General features: G+C 52.1%; 1 protein-coding gene across 11 annotated transcripts; it reads left to right on the forward strand.

Moving 5' to 3' along the window:
* Positions 1-244: 244 nt before the first annotated feature.
* Positions 245-17,375, forward strand: MAVS (mitochondrial antiviral signaling protein). 11 transcript variants are annotated; one of them, XM_078371305.1, is made up of 8 exons: positions 245-552; positions 930-1,057; positions 5,595-5,778; positions 8,512-8,740; positions 11,038-11,210; positions 12,400-12,559; positions 14,385-14,893; positions 15,752-17,375. In XM_078371305.1, exons 5-8 carry the CDS (start codon positions 11,169-11,171, stop codon positions 16,214-16,216), a joined length of 1,176 nt encoding a protein of 391 aa, XP_078227431.1. In that variant the 5' UTR covers positions 245-552; positions 930-1,057; positions 5,595-5,778; positions 8,512-8,740; positions 11,038-11,168; the 3' UTR covers positions 16,217-17,375. The 11 variants fall into 11 exon arrangements, with proteins under 11 accessions (XP_078227431.1, XP_035154177.3, XP_078227432.1 ...); XM_035298286.3 differs by having other exon boundaries at positions 8,566-8,740; XM_078371306.1 differs by having other exon boundaries at positions 245-348.
* Positions 17,376-21,093: the final 3,718 nt, after the last annotated feature.

Here is a 21,093-nt window from a genome sequence, read left to right on the forward strand (position 1 = left end):
ACTCGGAGGCCGGCCGCCCGCCTGGTTTCTGGCCGGACACTGGACTTCCCCTGGAAGTTGCTCGAGACGAACAAGGGAAGAAAACAATCCGCTCTCCCGCGCCCCCAGCAGGAAATCAGGTCGATCCTCCGAGCCTAGTCCTGTGTGTCCCCGACCCGCAAACCAAGGCCCAGCGCCCGCCCCCGCCTCTCCGTCCCTGAGCCTCCAGCCAATCACGCGCGGCCGGGAAGCCCCGCACCCTCCTGTTGGCCAATGGCCGCGCGGCCTGCCTGCCCCGTCCCGTCGCTGCGGGGAGGGTCGTAGGCCCCGCGCGGCTGTCGCCAGGTCGCAGGGCCGGGGCTACCCGAGGTAAGATCGCCGCTGGGGCCCTTGGTCCTCTCTGCTCAGTACACACGGACGCCTTTAGGGAAGGTGGCTGCAGCGGAATGACCGCGTCAGCCGGGGCGCCCTGGGTCTGGGGCGCTCGGGGTTCGGGAAGAGCCGGCCCTGAGGCGCACGGGGTTCGGGGACACTGAGGGCTCCAGGCGCCGCATCCAGCACCGGGGAAAAGGGGTAGGTGGCGCTGGGCGTCTGCTCTGTCTGGGGGAAAGGTAGAGCCGGAAGGGCACGGGCAGTGGCCGCTGACCTCCTGCTGCCCGCAGGCCCAGGGTGACTCTAAGGGGGGGCCGAATCTCGACGGGCCGCGCCTTGGGCTCGAGTACTGCCGCCCTCCCCTGGGTGTGGACAGTTCTCGGCGGCGACACCAGCTCAGAAGAGCTTCCCGGCGCTCCGCGGACCTGGGTCTCGCCCAGGAATCCGATCCGAGGCTGTGAGGCCTGTCCCTTTCGGGAGGGTGGGTATTTATTTCCGGGACGCACTCAGAGCCTCTGGACAGTCAGGTCGGAAACTTTGCTGCATCGAGAACACTCTGTCACCTCCTTCCTTCTCAGATGGGAGAGGTGCCAGGAAAACAATGAAACAAACCAAAACAACGAAGAAGGCATTCTCTGTATGGAAGTCGTGAAGCCTCAAAACTATCTAGGAGGACAGCCAACGACTTGGGACCTGTGGCCGCAATGTGAGGGCAGGGTTAATGTCTGATCTAAATGTTGCTTCCTCCCAAGTGCACCCTCAGCCTCTCCCCACAAGTGACCTTGGGCCCTCTTTGGGCTTGAAGGCAGGTGGCTCTGTGGGCCTCACTTGCTGCAGGGGTCTCTGTGCCCTGCAAGGTGTATGACCAGCTGCAGTGAGGTAGGAGATTCTGGGTTCAAATCCTGTGCTAGCCTCTGGCCAATTGTGCACCTTGGCATCACTTCCCCTGTCACGGGACTGGGGAAGGATTAACTAAAAGAACCTTAGGATGTGCTTGTCTACAGTTGGCCCTCAATAAATGTGAACAGACGTGGGCTTCCTTTCCTTTTGGTTGGGCTACATCATCCCCTCCCCTCCATGTGTGTTGTAGGGGCTGAGGCTAGAGTGCCTCATCTGATTGCCTCCTGGTACCTGGCTGATGCCATGAGAAAGGAAGAAGAAACAGTGTTTTGTTTTTTTTTTTTAATGGAGTCTCACTCTGTTGCCCAGGCTGTAGTGTGATAGCCTGATCTCAGCTCACTGCAACCTCTGCCTCCCAGGTTCTAGAGATTCTCATGCCTCAGCCTCCCAAGTAGCTGGGAGTACAGGTGTCTGATGCCATGCCTGGCTAATTTTTGTATTTTTAGTAAAGACCGGGTTTTACCATGTTGGCCAGGCTGGTCTCAAACTCCTTACCTCAAGTGATCTGCCTGCCTTGGCCTCCCAAAGTGCTGGGATTACAGGCATGAGCCACCATGCTTGGCCAAGAAAGGGGTCTATTAACTGTCACAGAGTTGGTTTTTGCTCTTTTTTTTTTTTTTGAGACGGAGTCTTGCCCTGTCCCCAGCTGGAGTGCAGTGCATGATCTTGGCTCACTGCAACCTCCACTTCCCGGGTTCAAGTGATTCTCCTGCCTCGGCCTCCCAAAATGCTGGGATTATAGGTGTGAGCCACCATGCCCAGCACTTTGCTCATTTCTTGAAGGCTCAGAGCCTGACCCTCCTGAACTGTCCTTTGCACTTGGCCCACAAGGAATGCAGCAGTGCCTGGTGGTTGGCAAAGCAAGTTGTGCATGTGAGACTCTGAGGCCTGTGACAAGACTGTTTCCCCTGTGAGTGGGGTTTGGTGGCCCAGCAGCTTTCAGGTGCTGTCTGCTCCGCAGCACTGCCTCCTAGAGGTCTCATGCTTGCCTGATGCCCACTTGGTCCTCTTCTGCCTCCTTCCCTCCCTGACAGCCCACTAGGAATCCAATAGCATCTCAAGCTTCACTGTTCAAAACTGAGTTCTGGAGTTCCTTCTGAGCCACTCCTCCTCCCCTGGCTTCTCTGCTCTGGTAAATGGGCACCTGCCATCTACCCAGTGCCTAAGGAGTCATCCTTGATTTTTTTCTCTCCCTTATCTCCTACACCCTCAAAACACCAGAAATCTGGCTGCCTCCTGCCAACTCTGTAGTTTCCATCCTGGCCATAATCATCCTGTCTCCTCGGCTGTGGCCTCCTGACTGGTCTCCCAGTTTTCATCCTGGCCCCTCCACAGTTCTCACAATTGTCAGAGAAGTCTTTAATGTAAATCAGATCCTCTTCTTTCCCTGCCAGAACCTTCCAATTGGTCCCTGTTTCACTCCAACTAAAACCCAGAGTCCTTTCCTACAGCACCCTACGTGAGTGGTCCCTTTTACCTCCTTGACCTTCATCTTGCCCCTCTCCCTAGCTTTCTTAACCTTGACCACACTGACCTGCTTTCTATTCTTCAAACATGCCAAGTTCATCCCACTTTAGGACTTTTGCATTTACCATGCCCTCTGCCAAAAACACCAATCTTCTCAGAGCCTTAGAACGGCTCAGCTGTGTTCTTAACACTAGTTCAGAAAGGCTTCTTTGACCCCCTAGTTCAAGTAGCATGCCTGTCTCCAGGGGATGTGTCTCTTTACCTGCTTTATTTTCTTTAGAACCTTTATTGCTATCTGGAATTCTTATTTGGGTAAGAATTTACTGATCTGTTATTTGTTCCGCACCGGTAGAATATAAATTGGATGTGGCACAGACCTTGTCTCTTATTCCCTGCAGCATTCCCTGATGGGGGAGGCAAAAAAGAAACAAGCAAAAACATCTATAATTGCAAATTGTGGTAACTCCTACTAAACAACTGGTAGCAATAGCTTATATTTGAGGCCCTTAATTTTTTTTTTTTTTTTTTTAGACAGAGCTCCATTCTGTTGCCCAGGCTGAAGTGCAATGGCACGATTTTGGCTCACTGCAACCTCTGACTCTCGGGTTTAAGCAATTTTCTTGCCTCAGCCTCCTGAGTAGCTGGGATTGCAGGCGACCGCCACAATGCCCAGCTTAGTTTTTTGTATTTTTAGTAGAGATGGGGTTTCTCCATGTTGGCCAGGCCGGTCTCAAACTCCTGACCTCAGGTGATCCATCTACCTTGTCCTCCCAAAGTGCTAGGATTACAGGTGTGAGCCATGGCACCTGGCTGGCACTTAAAATTTTTAAACTTAGGCCGGCCACAGTGGCTCACACCTGTAATTCCAGCACTTTGGGAGGCCAAGGCAAGCGGATCACTTGAGGTCAGGAGTTCGAGACCAATCTGGAAAACATAGTGGAAACCCTGTCTCTACTAAAAAATACAAAAATTGGCCAGGCACGGTGGCCCACAACAACAAACAAAAAAGTTAGCCAGGTGTGATGGTGGGCTCCTGTAATCCCAGCTACTTGGGAGGCTGAGGCAGGAGAATTGCTTGAACCTGGGAGGCGGAGGCTGCAGTGAGCCTGGATCACACCACTGTACTCCAGCTTGGATGACAGAGGGAGACTCTGTCTCCAAAAAAAAAATAGACTTAGAAGGCTGAGTTACTGTACTGTCAAAACAAGCTATCTGAGCCATTTTAAGGGTGAGGAAAAGTCTGGAAACTGGTAACTTGCCCAGGACACACAGTGAATTCAAGGCATGGAACTCAGTCTCCCATCTTAAGAATGTATGTGGGCCGGGAGCGGTGTCTCAAACCTGTAATCCCAGCACTTTGGGAGGCCAAGGTGAGTGGATTACCTGAAGTCTGGAGTTTGAGACTAGCCTGACCAACATGGAGAAACCCCGTCTCTATTAAAAATACAAAATTAGCCTAGCATGGTGGCACATAATCCCAGCTACTTGGGAGGCTGAGGCAGGAGAATGCCTTGAACCCAGAAGGCAGAGGTTGTGGTGAGCTGAAATTGCACCATTGCACTCCAGCCTGGGCAACAAGAGTGAAACTCTGTCTCAAAAAAAGAGAGAATGTATGTGTAGCAGGCTTTAATGGCAGGCCTGCAGCTATGTCATGGAAAGAAGATGACCTGAAGATCTCAGTTCTTTGCTCTTCTACTAACTAGCAAGCATACCTCATTTTCTTCTTTAAAGTAGGATGAGCCTATTATTATCATGTTGGGCTTCACTTTTAATTTTTTCAGTATGTCCCAAAGCAGCAGCACTTTTAGGTACAGCCCTCTTGCGTATCAGCTTGAGGGCCTTAGAGCCAGGAGGAAAGCCAGGACATTCATAGGCACCGAAACTATGGTTACATACAGATCCCTCTACCACATGTGCTAGGAGTACACGCAGACCTCCCCAATGCTGACCACCCTACAGGACAGAAATGGGCCCTAGGTATTCTGGATCTGATTCTTTTTGGTCATCAACTATTTTTATTTTTTATTTTTTTTAGAGACAGGGTTTTGCTGTGTTGCCCAGGCTGGCCTCAAACACCTGGGCTCAAGAGATCCACCTGCCCTAGCTTCTCTAGTAGCTGCTGGTCATCAATTCATTTTTAGCAAATTCTGCGGGAACCTTGGAGAGACCCAGGCAGTAATAAAATAGGATGTTTAAAGAAACTAAAGATGGCTGAGCACAGTGGCTGACACTTACAATCCAAGCTACTTGACAGGCTGAGGCAGGAGGATCACTTGAGGCCAGGAGTTTGAGACCAGACTGGGCAACATGACAAGACCCTGTCTCTAGAAAAATTTTAAAAATTAGCTGGGTGTAGTGGCACAAGTCTGTAGTTCCAGCTACCTAGAATGCTGAGGCGGCAGGATTGCTTGAACGCAGGAATTTGAGGCTGCACCACTGCACCCAACTGGGGTAACAGAGTGAGACCCCATGTCTTAACAACAAAAAAGGTGGGCGTGGTGGTTCACGCCTGTAATCTCAAATCCTGGGAGACTGAGGTGGGTACATCACTTGAGGTCAGGAGTTTGTGACCAGCCTAGCCAACATGGTAAACCTACATCTCTACTAAAAATACAAAAATTAGATGGGCATGGTGGTTCACACCTATCATCTCAGCTACTTGGGAGGCAGAGGCAGGAGACACAATTGAACTCAGGAGGCAGAGGTTGCATTGAGCTGAGATTGCACCACTGCACTCCAACCTGGGTGATGCTGTCTCAAAAAAAAAAAAAATTTAAAAATGAAAGAAAACAAAAATTCCAAAAAGTTGAGAAATAATTGCCTTTTGTCCAGCCCCACTCCCAACCATGTGTAATATGTCATCTGTTTTCTTCCAGTCTCATTTCCTGTCCGTCCATCCACCCTTCATGGGGCCAGAGCCCTCTCTCCAGAATCTGAGCAGCAATGCCGTTTGCTGAAGACAAAACCTATAAGTATATCTGCAGACATTTCAGCAATTTTTGCAATGTGGATGTTGTAGAGATTCTGCCTTACCTGCCCTGCCTCACAGCAAGAGACCAGGTGAGCCAGCAAAATGACAGCCAGACACTGGCCTGGGGACAGGGCTGTGGAATCCAAAGCTCAGCCCCATCCTAGTTCCTCCCCCAAGCCAGAGCCGGCTCCTTCTCCCTCTTGCTGTGTCTTGTTCCTTGTCCTTGCTGCTTTTCTAACTTTTGGATGAAGTGTGGCTCAGGGTGGCGTTGCTGACTTCACCGAGCTCCGCCTTGTGTTGCTTTTGCGAACTGCTCAGAAATATGGTGCTGGCTCTCCTGAGATTTCCTGGCTCTGGTCCACTTGCCCACTGTTTTTAGAACCTTCTGTTTCCTTCATCTCTCTTGCCGTGCCTTGTCCTGCTCAGTTTTGATTCCATTCTCCTTGTCATGGGGCCCTGTCCTGGCAGGGAGCTGAGACTCAGGTTTGAGAGCTGGCAGGAGCCAGGTCGCTCTTGCCCCGGCACTTGCTAGCTGGTGAAGTGGGCACAATCTCTCCCCATTCAATTGTAGCTGCTGTTCTCAGGTTGGACCCCTGTGCTCCAGAGGGAACCTGTTGGCTCTTTTGGGGACTCCTGTCCTCAGGTTTCTCAGGAGCCCTATTGTCTCCGGCATCCTCCACACAGATCGAATCAGTATGCAGGTCTGTTTGGGGTTTGCCCCTCCCTCTTGTATTTTGGGAATTATAGGGATATCTTGTTTTGTAGTAAATATTTTCTGTGGGTTTGATTTTCTTTTTTTAATATTTTTTGAGATGGACTCTTGCTCTCTCGCCCAGGCTGCACTGTAATGGTGCAGTCTCAGCTCACTGCAACCTCCACCTCACAGGTTCAAGTGATTCTTGCACCTCAGCCTCCCGAGTAGCTGGGGTCTCAGCCACGTGCCACCATGCCTGGCTAATTTTTGTATTTTTATTTTTAGTAGAGACAGGGTTTCACCATGTTGGCCAGGCTGGTTTTTATTTTTATTTTCGAGACAGGGTCTTGCTTTATCACTCAGGCTGGAGTGCAGTGGCACGATTTTAACTCATTGCAACCTGTGCCTCATGGAGTCAAGAACTCCTCCCACCTCAGCATCCCAAAGTGCTGGGATTACAGGTGCAAGGTGCAAGTCAACATGCCCAGACTATATATATATATGTTTGGGGTTTTTCTTTTGCCCTAGAAGCTGTATTTTTTTTACATTTTTAATTTTTTTTAAAGAAGGGGTTTCACTATGTTGCCCAGGCTGATGTCAAGCTTCTGAGCTCAAGTGATCCTCCTGCCTTGGTTTCCCAAAGTGCTGGGATTACACAGGCATGAACCACCACACCTGGCCTGTGGGTTTTCTTTATTTTACTTTATTTTAGTTTATTTATTGACTGGGTCTCACTGTGGTGCCCAGGCTAGAGTTTAGTGGTGTTGCAATCATGGCTCACTGCAGCCTCAAACTCCTGGGCTTAACTGATCCTCCCACTTCAGCTCCCAAATAGCTGGGACTGCAGGTGTACACCACTATACCCAGCTAATTTTTGTATTTTTCTTGATTTCGAACTGCTGGGCTTAAGCAATCCTCCTGCCTTGGCCTCCCAAAGTGCTGGGATTACTGGTATGAGCCAACACAGCAGTATACATGCGCATGCATGGGCACACACACACACACACACACACACACACACACACACACATATGCTTTGAGATGGGTTCTCACTGCCACACACATTGGAGTGCAGTATCTTGGCTCGCTGCAGCCTCCGCTTCGCAGGCTCAAGCGATCCTCCTGCCTCAGCCTCCCCTCCTGCTGGGATTACAGGCATGAGCCACTGTGCTCTGCCTGTTTTTTATTTAAAAAATATTTTCCTTTTTCTAAAATCTAGCTCCTGCAGGATTCTGTGGGTTTTTGTTTCTGCTATCGGGTTGCTTGTTTTTATGTGGGAATTCAGGTAGATATAAAAACTCTAGGGCTGGGTGCAGTGGCTCATGCCTGTAATCCTAGCACTTTGGAAGGCTGAGGCGGGCGGATCACCTGAGGTCAGGAGTTCAAGACCAGCCTGGCCAATGTGGCGAAACACGTCTTTACCAAAAATACAAAAAAATTAGCTGGGCGTGGTGGTGGGCTCCTGTAATTCTAGCTACTTGGGAGGCTGAGGCAGGAGAATTGCTTGAACCTGGGAGGCAGAGGTTGCAACGAGCGGAGATTGCGCCACTGCACTCCAGCCTGAGCGACAGAGCAGAACTCTGTCTTAAAAAAAAAAAAGGAAACAAACAAAAAAAACTGCAGCCACTGTCATCTGCCCAGAATCTCCCCAGCATTCTCAGCTTCCTTGTTTCTTATTGTTGGTCCCCTCTCTTTCCTTCTTTCACCCCTTCATCATACTTTTGCTATCTACCTTTTCCTTCTCTCCTAATCCAAAGCTTTCCTTTTGCCCTGGGGGCCATATAAACCCAGGGCTTTTGTATCAGATTAATTGGCTTTGGATTCCTGCCCCACTGTTGTAGGATGTTTGCTATAGTACTTTGCTTCTGCTAAGTAAAGTGGGGATTGTAATGGCATTAAATAAGATGATGCATGCAAAGCCCTTAACGGAGAGCTCAGGAATTAGTAACTGCTAGTTTCTGGCGGCTGCCAGTTTCTTAGCAGCTATTGCTGCTAATTGCTCTTAATCACTCCATACCTGGCCTTGTCCTGGGCTCTGATCCAGTTTTACGTGGCCGCCTTGCTCTTGTGGTTTTCTTGACGCCCCCACCCCCACCCCCAACCACCGCTGTGGCTTCATTCTGTGTAGGGAAGTGGCTGGGGCTGCCTGGCTTGAGCAGGACAGTGGCACTATATCTTCCAGGATCGACTGCGGGCCACTTGCACACTCTCAGGGAACCGGGACACCCTCTGGCACCTCTTCAATACCCTTCAGCGGCGACCCGGCTGGGTGGAGTCCTTCATTGTGGCCCTGAGGGCCTGTGAGCTGTCTGATCTCGCGGATGAAGTGGCCCGTGTCTACCAGAGCTACCAGCCTCGTGAGCATCCTGTCCTTGCTCTCCTTCTGGAACCCCAGCCTGCTCCTTGGCCTCTGCTTTCCCTTCCCCTCTCTGTACCTCCTGCCTTTCTCTGTCATCCTCCTTGTCACACTGAAGCAGTGGATAAACCTGGGTGTAGAGCCAGGCTGAACCACTGACTAGCTGTGTCCCTTTGGCCAAGTCCCTAAATTTCCCTGAGCCTCTCCTCTGTAAAATGGGGCTCATGGCAGCGTCTGCCAAGAGGAGCTGCAGTGGGTGACACCATGGGAAGATGCGTGTTGAGTGTTGACCTGGGCTTCGCACTTCCTGTATGCCCAGCACATGGGGTCTCCTCTAATTTTCACGGCTGTAGCGTTTGCCTCCCACCCTTCCTCATTTCTTCTTCCCAACCTACTTGTTTACCCTCCCTCTCTCCACTTTCTCTTCCCCTCCCCTGGTTTACCCTGAGAGCCTTCTATGCCCTCTACCAGCTGTCCAGTTATTCCTTTAGTCCCTCTCAGTGTCCCGGCCATTCTCAGTGCTCAGAGGGGATTTGGTGAGATGGAATCTGATCTCGAGTGAGATCAAGACATGGGAAGAAAAATCAAGCCAGTTCTATTTATATTTCAAACTAGAGGCAACCCTCAAGACCCTGACCACATTTTTTTTTTGAGATGGTGTCTTGCTCTGTTGCCCAGGCTGGAATGCAGTGGCATGATCTCGGCTCTCTACAACTCTGCCTCCCAAGTTTAAGCGATTCTCCTGCCTCAGCCTCCTGAGTCACTGGGATTACAGGCACTCGCCATCATGCCCAGCTAATTTTTATATTTTTGTAAAGATAGGGTTTCACCATGTTGGCCAGGCTAGTCTTGAACTTGTGACCTCAGGTGATCCACCTGCCTCAGCCTCCCAAAGTGCTGGGGTTTCAGGTCTGAGCCACCACACCCAACCCCTGGTCACATTTATAACTGTGGGAAATCCATGTTTTCTTTTCTTTCTCTCTCTCTCTCTTTATTTTCTCCATTTTAGAGACAGAGTCTTGCTCTGTCAAGCTGGAGAGCAGTGGTGCAATCATAGGTCACTTCCACCTTGACTTCCTGGGCTCAAGCAATCCTTCCACCTCAGCCTCCAGAGTAGCTGGGACTACAGGCATGTGCCACCACACTTGGCTAATTTTCAGAATTTTTTTGTAGAGATGAGGTCTCACTATGTTGCCCAGGCTGCTCTTGAACTCCTGGGCTCAAGAGGTTGGCCTCCAGGAGTGCTGGGATCATAGGTGTGAGCCACCGTGTCTGGCTCTCATGTTTGCTTTTCTTTCCTTTTTCTCCTCCTTGCTTCCCCCCTCTTTCTTCTTCCCTTCCTCTCTTTCTTCCTTCCTTTTCCCTCCTTCTTTTTAACTATGTCTCTTGATGTATGGAGATTATTAATAGTGATCCCCTGACTACAATGGCTGTGGAAGGGCCTGATGGGTGGTGGAGGCAAAGGGGAGGGGCTGAGGCGGCAGCATCAGGGCAGGGGTCAGTGAGCAATGACAGCCATGTGGAGGAGAAAGCCACTGGGTCCCAGGATGTCTGGGGACAGAGGAGGGTGACTGCTGACATGGTCTGGGTGGTGAGAGACCCATGATGCCCCCCCCGCACACTCCCCCTGCTCCCTTGCTCCCTTGTCCTCCAACTGCTCTCTCCTTCCCACTCCTGCCCCCTTGCCAGTGATGCTTGTTACTCTGAGGAGTGGACCCACATCAGAACAGCTTTTGGACCTATGGGTGGGACAGGGGGGTGTACCCAAGAGCACCCAAGCCTCTTCCATCATGAGGAATACCTCTGATTCCTTCTTTTCTTTTTTTTTTTTTTGAGACGGAGTCTCAGTCAGTCACCTAGGGTAGAGTGCAGTGGTGTGACTTTGGCTCACCGCAGCCTCTGCCTCCCAGGTTCAAGTGGTTGTCCTGCCTCAGCCTCCCTGTAGTTCCTGATTCCTTCTTTCCACCCTGCCTCCGCAGAGCAAGATGGAATCTTGTTCTGTTGCCCAGGCTGGAGTACAGTGGTGCAATCTCAGCTCACTGCAGCCTCCGCCTCCCAGCTTCAAGCAATTCTGCCTCAGCCTCCCAAGTAGGTGGATTACAGGCACGCACCACCATGCCCCACTAATTTTTGTATTTTTAGTAGAGATGGGGTTTTACCATGTTGACCAGGCTGGTCTCAAACTCCTGACTTCCCAATCTACCCACCTTGGCCTCCCAAAGTGCTGGAATTATAGGCATAAGCCACAGCACCCAGCCCCTGATTCCTTCTTGATATCACTGCATCTTTGTCCTCCAGGGACCCCGGAACATCCTCCAGCCCCACTGGAGCCACCGTCAGTTTCTGCTGAGGTACCAGGACCCTCCACGCCTGCTGCAGCCCACAGCATCCCCTACAATGGCTATAGAGAGAAGGAGCCAAGCTACCCCATGCCTGTCCAGGAGTCCCAGCCGCCAGAGTCCCTGGAAGAGGTCTGTCCTCACAGTCCACCTTGAGCCACCTGCTTTTGCATTCCTGTCTGCCCACTTCTGCCCATGAGCCTTCCTCCAGAAACCCCCTCCTGTCCACTATAAATTATGCCTAATCTCTGCTCAGAAACCCAAGGCTTCCTTAGTGGAGTTCTGCCCCAGACCAGCTTCCAGACTGCTGACCAGGTTTTCACCCTGTGGCAGTCTAATCCTCTGTCACCAACCAGCTGGGAGATGACAGGTTTTTTTGTTTTTTTTTGTTTTGAGACAGTGTCTCATTCTGTCACCCAGGCTGGAGTGCAGTGGAGCGATCTTGACTCACTGCAAACTCCGCTTCCTGGGTTCAAGTGATTCTGCTGCCTCAGCCTCCTGAGTAGCTGGGATTACAGGCACCCACCATGATGCTGTCTAATTTTTGTATTTTTAGTAGAGATGGTGTTTTGCCATGTCAGCCAGGCTGATCTCAAACTCCTGGCCTCAGGTGATCTGCCCACCTTGGCCTCCCAAAGTGCTGGGATTACCAGTGTGAGCCACCGCCCCTGGCTGGAGACCACCACAGTTTTGAGGTCTTTGCAATGTTCCATATGAGATGTTGCATTGGGTGGAGGAACCCAGGGAGGGGCCAGATGAGGGAGAGTGAGGGAGCAGGCAATTATGGGAGCAGGGGTGATTGGCGGGACTGTCATTATTGCCAAAAGGTCAAGTTTGGGGGAAAGATGACCGATTCTATGAAGATAAATGAGTGGGCAGTGGGGTGTCCAGGAGACACCAAACCATGAACCTGAAGCCTAAGAAAGGGATCTGTGATCCCCTGAACACAGTGGCTGTGGTAGGGATAGGATGAATGGAGGTGGGAAAGGGGAGGGACAGAGAAGGCAGCATCAGGGCAGGGATCAGCTAGCGGTGACAGCCATGAGGAGAAAACCAGTGGCTGCCGAGAGGGAGATCTTTCTTCAGGGCCACACAGTTAGACAGGGAGTCGCCCAGGGATGCTGTGTGTTTTCTGTGAGGTAAATGCAAGGACACCTGTGGACAGAGGGTCTGGCAATTACCAGAACCCAAGCAATGGCTCCCTGGCTCCTGTGCTTCATGGTGTGGGCTGAGGTCTGTAGGAGACGTCCCAAAAGCACAAGCTGCCCTTTGCGAGCTCTTGGGAGAGGTAACTGCCTTATTCATATTTTCCCTCTTGCAGAGTTCAGAGCAAGCCCCGCAGATGCTCAGTCCCGGAGCCATCCCAAGGAGGCTGGGTGGTGGCCCTGTGGAGCCCTCCGCTGACCTGGCAGCCCTTAGCCCTGTGACCTCCAGTGGGCATCAGGAGCAGGACACAGAACTGGGCAGTACCCACACAGCAGGTATGCATGGAATCTGGAATTATAGGGCCCGTCCGATCTCTCAAGTGAAGGCGAGAATTAGAGATGCCCCTCTGGCTTCCTTGAATAGGAGGCAAGGTGGGAATAAAGGGAGTTCAATGCAGGAAGCAAACCAGTTCCTTATAGGGTGTATCAGTTAGCATTTGCTGTGTAACAAATAGTCCACTCCAGTTTTCCAATTTTTGTTTTTTTTATTAGCTTAAAATGCAGCCATTTATTTAGCACATGATCCTGTGGGTCAGCTATTTGGGCTACCTATCTGGGAAGTTCTTCTGGTCTTGGCTGAAATTCTTCTCAAGTACTCACTGGTATATATATAAGTTCTGCCTCTGGCTATTGGCTGAACACCTTGGTTCTCTTCTTTGTAGTCTCTTGTCCTCCAGCACACAAATCCATCATGGCTGCTGGGCGGAGTTCTGAGACAGACAAGAGAGGGCTCAAAACTAGCACAATGTCCCTGTGCCCCATTCTGTGGGCAAAAACAAGTTATAAGGCCAGCCTAGATTCAAGGAATAGGGAAATAGACTCCCTCTCTAGACAGGAGGACTGACTGGGACAGCGCAGAGGGGCTGGGTGGAGGTGGGCGAGATAAGTAGGGCCGTTTTTGCACTCTGTCAAAGAGACTGTAGGGAGCAACCAGGGCCTGGAGGGCGGTGGGAGAGGGACAGTGCAGGCCTGCACCAGCTATTGGCAGGGAGGCCTTTAGGCACTGCCTTACCACAAAGAGATCGCAATTCCCAGTGAATCCCAAAAACTTCTCAGTCCCCAGAGGAAGTAAGGTCATCATCCAGGGGCCTGGACCCCACTCCAGACCTCAGTGCTCCCCTCAGAAATATATAGTTGTCCGCCTGGACCTCTCAGGCTAGCATGTCTCTCTCCTGCTTTCCAAACTGTTTCACATGACGCTGGTGCCCCGTCAGCCCTCAGTGCCCTGGGACAGCCACAAGGCACATGAGCAGTTAAAGGCTAGGAGACATCATCTCAGTACTTTTGTCATCCCCAAACTGCTCCAGGCACCTGTCTCTGCTTTGCAGTGTCACCTGGCCATGGGATGCCTTTTGGGAGTTGCTGTAGACTATGGAGACAGAAGGTGATTAGGTTTCAGTAGGTCTGTAGACACAGGTCCCGTGAGATTCTATGGTGTGAGATTGTGGTGGTTGGGGTGTACATCGGAATCACCTTGACCTGTGCCAGCTGTGGGGCCTGGCATGTGCATTCCAAGTTCCATGGAGAATCCTGCTGCAACCCTTTATAGACCATCACCACCTGCTACACCCTGCTTCCCCAACACGGGTCAGGCAGCCTCCCAGGGGTGGCTTTGTCCATGTCCCCGCTCTTCCCAAGCCTCTGGGATGGCCGGGCCTCTCGGCTGGTCTGAGCTGTTCTGCCTAAGCCATCCTGCCACCCCTCACCCTGTTTCAGGGCTGTTCCCACTCGTGGTGCTGGAGGAGGGACAGCAGTGGGGGAAGTATCCAGGATTCCATGAGGCTAAGGTCAAGGGGAGGCTTCCCAGGTGGGAGAGGAAAAAGCAGAGAGAATAATAAATAATGATCTTCAAGCTCCAAGGTACCATTTCACTGTGTGTCAGGGTAGACCTGGGGGTACAGATCAAGGACTGAGGGCAGCTGTTGGGCTTTCAGGCTGGGAAGCAGTGACCAAAGGGACTGTGGCATCTCCTCCAAGGGCAACAGATTTGGAGGCCTAAATGCAGTAGGAACCATGAGACCTGGAGCAGAGGGACCCTTCTCCAGGCCTGAAGGTAACAGTCTTTGAGTCTGTGTTTCCACTTGTGTTTTACCACCTGCAGGTGCAACCTCCAGCCTCACACCATCCCGTGGGCCTGTGTCTCCATCTGTCTCCTTCCAGCCCCTGGCCCGATCCACACCCAGGGCAAGCCGCTTGCCTGGACCTGCAGGGTCAGTTTCTACTGGTACCTTCTCCTCCTCATCCCCTGGATTGGCCTCTGCAGGGGTTGAAGAGGGTGACCAGCCCGAGCCTGTCATCTGCTCCAGTGGGGCAGAGGCACCTGCCAACTCTCTGCCCTCCAAAGTGCCTACCACCTTGATGCCTGTGAACACAGTGCCCCCAGAAGTGCCTGCCAACCCAGCATCTGCCAGCACAGTGACCTCCAAGTTGCCACCTAGCTCAAAGCCCCCTGGTGCCGTGCCTTCTAATGTGCTCACCAATCCAGCACCATCCAAATTGCCCATCAGTTCAACCCGTGCTGTCATGGTGCCATCCAAAGTGCCCAGTAGCATGGTGCTCACCACAGGGAATGCCAGCACAGTCCCCACCAGCAGGAGCAGCAGAGCTGAGGTGAGTCCTCGCCCTCCTAGCAGGGATCCGGGCCCCTTCCCCTGGGAGGGCTTGCCCACCTGGCCCTGGCCTTGGCCCCTTCCCAGTCTGCATTCTGTCTCCAGCCTGAGCTGCTCTGTGGCCTCTCCTTGTGGGCTGAGAACCAGCCTTATCCAAGCCCACACCATGTTCTCCAGGAGGAACAGTCATTACAGGTCCTAAGTCTGGACATCTCAGGAGGGTCAGCCACGGGGGACACCCCACTGGTCAGGGGCATAAGTTCATTTAGGGTTCATAGCTCCTAGTAAAGCCGAGCAGTGCTGTTTTGCACCAGGAAGCAGTGAGGGGGAGAGTGCAGTGGCCCGTCTGCCTTGTGCCTTGCTCTTTACCACCAGGGTGCCCAGCCTGCCCCTCCATGGCCAGGCTTTACAGAACACAATCCCAGCCTGGAGCAGCCACTCTGACCCAGCAGCCCCCCATCGCTGCCTGCTCCAAGCCTCACATCTAACTCTAGCTTCTGCTGGGAGGAACCTAGTCCATAGGGCCCTTTGGATGCATGGCGAGGCCTCTGACCCTGTGGCTGCTCTCTGGTTCTCAGGCCCAAGCAGGATGTCAGTGCAGGATGGGGCCCCGTTTCCAGGTGGGCATGAGTTACAGGCCAGGGAGTAGGGAGAGGCTGCCCTGGAGGAGGCCACTATTGGTGCAGCGCCTTGGTCCCGTCTTCCCACTGCTCCAAGAAATGTTGACCTCGGGCCTTAGAGACTGGGAATTGAGCAGTTGGAGTATTAGTTCATGACCTGGCTAGGAATGAGACCAGCCTAGCAGGCTTGTCTCCCTGCCAACCCCCAGTCCCTTCCAGTGCTTTCCTTTCTTTCCCAGGAGACCCCAGCAGCTCCAACACCTGCAGGTGCCACTGGAGGCAGCTCAGCCTGGCTAGACAATAGCTCTGAGAATGGGGGCCTTGGGTCGGAGTTGAGCAAGCCTGGCATGCTGGTATCCCAGGTAGACAGCCTATTCTCGGGCTGCTCTGAGGATCTTGCCATCAGTGCCAGCAGCTCCTTGGGCGTGGGGCCCTGCCATGGCCCAGAGGAGAATGAATACAAGTCCGAGGGCACCTTTGGGATCCACGTGGCTGAGAACCCCAGCATCCAGCTCCTGGAGGGCAACCCTGGGCCACCTGCGGACCTGGAGGGTGGCCCCAGGCCACACACCGACCAGAAGTTCCAGGACGAGGAGGTGCCATGCCACTGGTCCTCGCTTGGGTCTCCGTGGCTCCAGGCAGCTGTGGCAGGGGTGCTGGCAGCCATACTCCTGGCAGTGCTGTACCAGCGGCGCCAGCTCTAGTGCAGCCCTAGGCCCTTCCCATCACCCATCTGCTCCGTTCCTGCAGTATACCTGGCCGCTCTCCGAAGCCCCTTATCCCTTTCTTAGGGATGGTGGAAGCTATGTCAGAGGGGAGCTAAGGGACTGCAGGCCTGGCAGCAGGATGTGCCTTGGCTGAGCCAAGTCCTGAGAGTAGCATCTCCATCTCCACTGTGCCCTCTGTGCATCCCTATCCTTGGCTTTCTGGGACCTGGGCTGCCCTCGATGCTCCAGACCTTCTCCACCAGTAATCCAGGTTATCACCCATGTCCTCCAGAGGAGCTTCCCCATTCAGGCCTCAGCCCTGTTGGCCCAGGTGGATCAGGGGGAGCCACTGGAGCACATGGGAGTTGGGAATGCTCCTCCTGTTGCACTGGTCCCCTAAGGCCTCAGGGTAGTTGTGTAGTGTGTGGATGACTCCACAAGACCTGGCTTCCAGACCGTTGCACTCAGGCAGGCTGGAGTGGCAGGGTAGCTGCTCTCCAGGGGCCCAAATGCCTTGGGTTCCTGCCCCATGGGCCCCTTCCCCTTCTGGGCAATATTGGGAAGGTCTGGAAATTCCTGGGATCTCAGGCAAGCCAGGGACAGCTGCCAGGCCTGAGGAAGACCTCTGAAGCTCCTCTCCACCTCCCCTTTCCCTCCCCTCTGGCTCCCTTCTCTTCAGCTCCCTACATGGGCTGGGGAGGAGACACCTGGTGGGCAGAGCTCAGGCAGAGGTTTGGATTTCAGCTCCCCACTTCCTGGGCTGCATGGCCTTGGCGGATGTCAGACTTCTGGTCTTGCTTCTCCATGTGGACAGTGAATATTTGGCTCATTCTTCACTGGGTTCTTCTGACATTGAAACCTACAGGTGTTTGCCAAGTGCCTAGCCGAGAGCAGGTGAGCACTAACTGCTTCTCCCACCTCTCTCCTGTCCAAGCTGGTAGAGCTGAGAGCATGAGGAGAGGAGTGCACAGTGGCCAGTGATGCAGCCCTGCACACAGGCAGCCTAGGCCTCACCGCACGCTGCCTCTCACCAGCTCTGCAACCTTGGGCAAGGGATTCATCTCTCTGTGCTTTAGTTTTCTCACCTGTAAAATGATCAGTATCTATATGTATTTCCAAGTGCTGTGAGGATTAAAGTTTATCACTGTAGATCTTAGGATGAGTCCTGGCATTTACCAAGGATTGGATATGTATTATTATCACTTTTTTTTTTTTTGAGACAGTCTCACTCTGTTGCCAGGCTAGAGTGCAGTGGCATCATCTCAGCTCACTGCAGCCTCCGCCTCCCGGGTTCAAGAGCTTCTCCTTCAGTCACCGAGTCGCTGGGACTACAGGTGTGCCACCACACCCAGCTAATTTTTTTTGTATTTTTAGTAGAGATGAGGTTTCACTATGTTGGCCCAGGATGGTCTTGATCTTCTGACCTCGTGATCTGCCCTCCTTGGCCTCCCAAAGTGCTGGGATTACAGGCATGAGCCACCACACCAGGCCCTTATTATAACTATTAAGTGTGGTGGGCAACAGGGACCCCCATCTCTAAAAAATTAGCCAGGTGTGGTGGTGCACCTGTTGTCCTAGCTACTCAAGAGGCTGGGGAGGGAGGATCACTTGAGCCCAGAAGTTTGAAGCTGCAGTGAGCTAGGACTGTGCCACTGCACTCCAACATGGGTGACAGAGTGAGACCCTGTCTCAAAAAGAAAAAAAAGGCAGAGAAAGAGAGCCCTTAGCTACTCCTTTAGAGGCAGACCAGACCCTTCTGCCTCACAGATTTATCTTTATATTTGCCCCTTACTTTATCTTGTGCCTTGAGAAATTGCTGGTGAGGGAGGTGTGTCCACTGGGCAGCTATACAGCATGGAGGCTCTAGGGCATTTCCACTCCCAGCAGCCAGGTTCCCTCACCCTGAGCTCACACACTGGTGAGATTAGCTACAGTCACACCAGAAACACATTGGGATGGATCAGGGATATCTTCATGGGTTCTTTTCAGGCAGCCATTGCTGGACAAGGCACAGGAGCCACCTTCCTTTCTGAGCTCTTCAAGGGACAAGAACTAGAGCCATCAGAGGTGGGGCTCACTGTGGCCCCTCTCAAGCTGTCCACCTCCAGGGATATACACCCTGCCTTGGCTGCTACAGCTTTTTCTCTCCACTGCACTAGGGGCATTCAGCAACCTAATGACATCTATCTCTGAACATTTCTTCATCCCGTGCTCCAGATCTGGCAACCTGTACCCTGGAACCAGGAGTGGACCCTACCCAAGCTGTCTGTACCACTCCCCATCCCTCGCCCCCAATCTTAAAGGCCCTCTGTCCCCTCACCTTAAACCCCAGTTAGATACCCATGCTGGGCAGGTCAGTTGACAATTTATGCAGAGGTATTAGTTTTAATGTATTACTGTCCCAGGGTAGCTTTGAAAAAAGTATCTGTGAAAGGCAACATGGGCTGGCACAGTGGCTCACGCCTATAATCCCAGAACTTTGGGAGGCTGAGGTTGGTGGATCACCTGAGGTCGGGAGTTCAAGACCAGCTTGGCCAACATGGTGAAACCCTGTCTCTACTAAAAATACTAAAATTAAACTGTCTTGCATGCTCTGCTCATGTACCCCAAAACCTAAAATCCAATAAAAAATTAAAAAAATAAATAAAAATTAAAAAATACTAAAATTAGCCAGGTGTGGTGGCATGAACCTATAATCCCAGCTACTTGGGAGGCTGAGGCACAAGAATCACTTGAACCCAGGAGGTGGAGGTTGCAGTGAGCCAAGATCCTGCCATTGCACTCCAGCCTGGGCGACAGAGTGATACTCTGTCTCCAGAAAAAAAAGGCAATATGTAGGCCCAAAGACTGTTCCCAAGTGGTAGAATTTTAGCACTGTACCAGCCTATGTAAAAAATATAAAAATCAACTGGGCATGGTGGCACTCATCTGTAGTCCCAGCTTCATGGGAGGCTGAGGTGGGAAGATCACTTAAGCCCGCCAGGAGGCAGAGGTTGCAGTGAGCTGAGATCGCACCACTGCACTCCAGTCTGGGTGACAGACAGACACTGTCTCAACAAAGAGAGAGGAAAAAAAAAGAATTTTAGCACAGTGAGCAGCCATTGTGGGAGACACCCTGGGTAAGGCATGTAGGAAGTATTGAAGGACCTTTCTAGCCCTGCTGTCTGCCTTTTTTTTTTTTTTTTTTTTTTAAAGAGACTCACCCAGCCTTTAGCAAAGTGGTGTGATTATAGCTCACTCTATCCTCAAACTCCTGGACTTAAGCGATCTTCCTTCCTCAACCTTCTGAGTAGTTAGGACTTCAAGTGCATGCCACCATGCCTGGCTAATTTTTAAATGTTTTGTAGAGATGAGGTCATGCTGTTTTGTTGCCCAGGCTGGCCTCATGAGAGCTTGCCTCAGCCTCCCACCCCCAGCACTTTTCTTTTCTTTCTTTTCTTTCCCCCTCAGGCCCATACTGGCTTTTTTTTTTTTTTTTTTTTTTTGAGACAGTCTTAGTCTATTGCTCAGGCGGCTGGAGTGCAGTGGTGTGATCTCAGCTCACTGCAACCTCTGCCTCCTGGGTTCAAGTGATTCTCCTGCCTCAGCCTCCCAAGTAGCTGGGATTACAGGCGCCTGCCACCACACCAGGCTAATGTTCGTACTTTTAGTAGACATGGGGTTTCTCCATGTTGGCCAGGCTGGTCTTGGAACTCCTGACCTCAAGTGCTCCGCCTGATTTCAGCTTCTCAAAGTGCTGGGATTATAGGCGTTAGCCACCATGCCTGGCCAACCCCCTGACTTTTCAAATGATGCTGCTCAAAGCCCTGACTTGGCCTACTTTGAACAGCAACCTTGTATCTGCTGTTGTCAACCTGAAGACCTCTCAAATGCCAGCTTCAAGCAGGTGTGAATTGGCCAGAGTATTGGCCAGTGTCAGATCTCACAGGAGTCCTGTGTTGTGGGTGTGGCTTTCAGCTGCAGGGGGTTGTGCTTAGCGGGGAAAGCCAGGCAGGTTGCCCTCACAGCCAGGTAATGTGGAGGTGAGACCTGGCCACCCATCCTTGGGGACCTGAGAAAGTGTACTTCACCTTGGGGTGAAGGCTAGGAGGGGCGCCAGAGGGACCAGTACCCTCCTCAGTGCTTAAGGGGCAGAGCCACCTGCAGCAATGGTATCTGCATATCGGCCCCTCTCCAACTTCTTCCTCCTGCTGAATCAGTTCCCTCAAAGCCCAAAAGCTGTCTCTGTTTCTGTCTCCCTGGGAAAAATGCATGGACTCTGCCTGGTGATAGACTGAAGCCAGAAGAGTGCCACACCCATGCCTTAATTCCTTGATAGATGTTCTCAGATTTAGGAGACTTCTTAGTCAAAGATGAGGGAGGCTGGATGCTGTGGCTCGTGCCTGTTATCCCAGCACTTTGGGAAGCTGAAGTGGGAGGATCCCTTGGAGCCAGGAGTTTGAGACCAGCCTAGGCAACAAAGCAAGACCCTATCCCTACCAAAAAAAAAAAAATCTAGGTGATGCTCTTTGCCCTGCCTAACTTCCCATTATTAATAGCTTTCTTTGAGCAACATTATTTATTGTGAACTTTTTTTTTTTTTCTTTTTGAGGCGGAGTTTCGCTGTTGTTACTCGGGCTGGAGTGCAATGGCACGATCTCGGCTCACCGCAACCTCTGCCACCTGGGTTCAAGCAATTCTCCTGCCTCAGCTTCCCGAGTAGCTGGGACTACAGGCGCGCACCACCATGCCCAGCTAATTTTTGTATTTTTAGTAGAGACGGGGTTTCACCTTGTTGACCAGGATGGTCTCGATCTCTTGACCTCGTGATCCACCCGCCTCAACCTCCCAAAGTGCTGGGATTATAGTCGTGAGCCACCGCGCCCAGCCAACTT

This window comes from Callithrix jacchus, chromosome 5 (genome assembly GCF_049354715.1).
Source record: "Callithrix jacchus isolate 240 chromosome 5, calJac240_pri, whole genome shotgun sequence".
Lineage (NCBI taxonomy): Eukaryota > Metazoa > Chordata > Mammalia > Primates > Cebidae > Callithrix > Callithrix jacchus.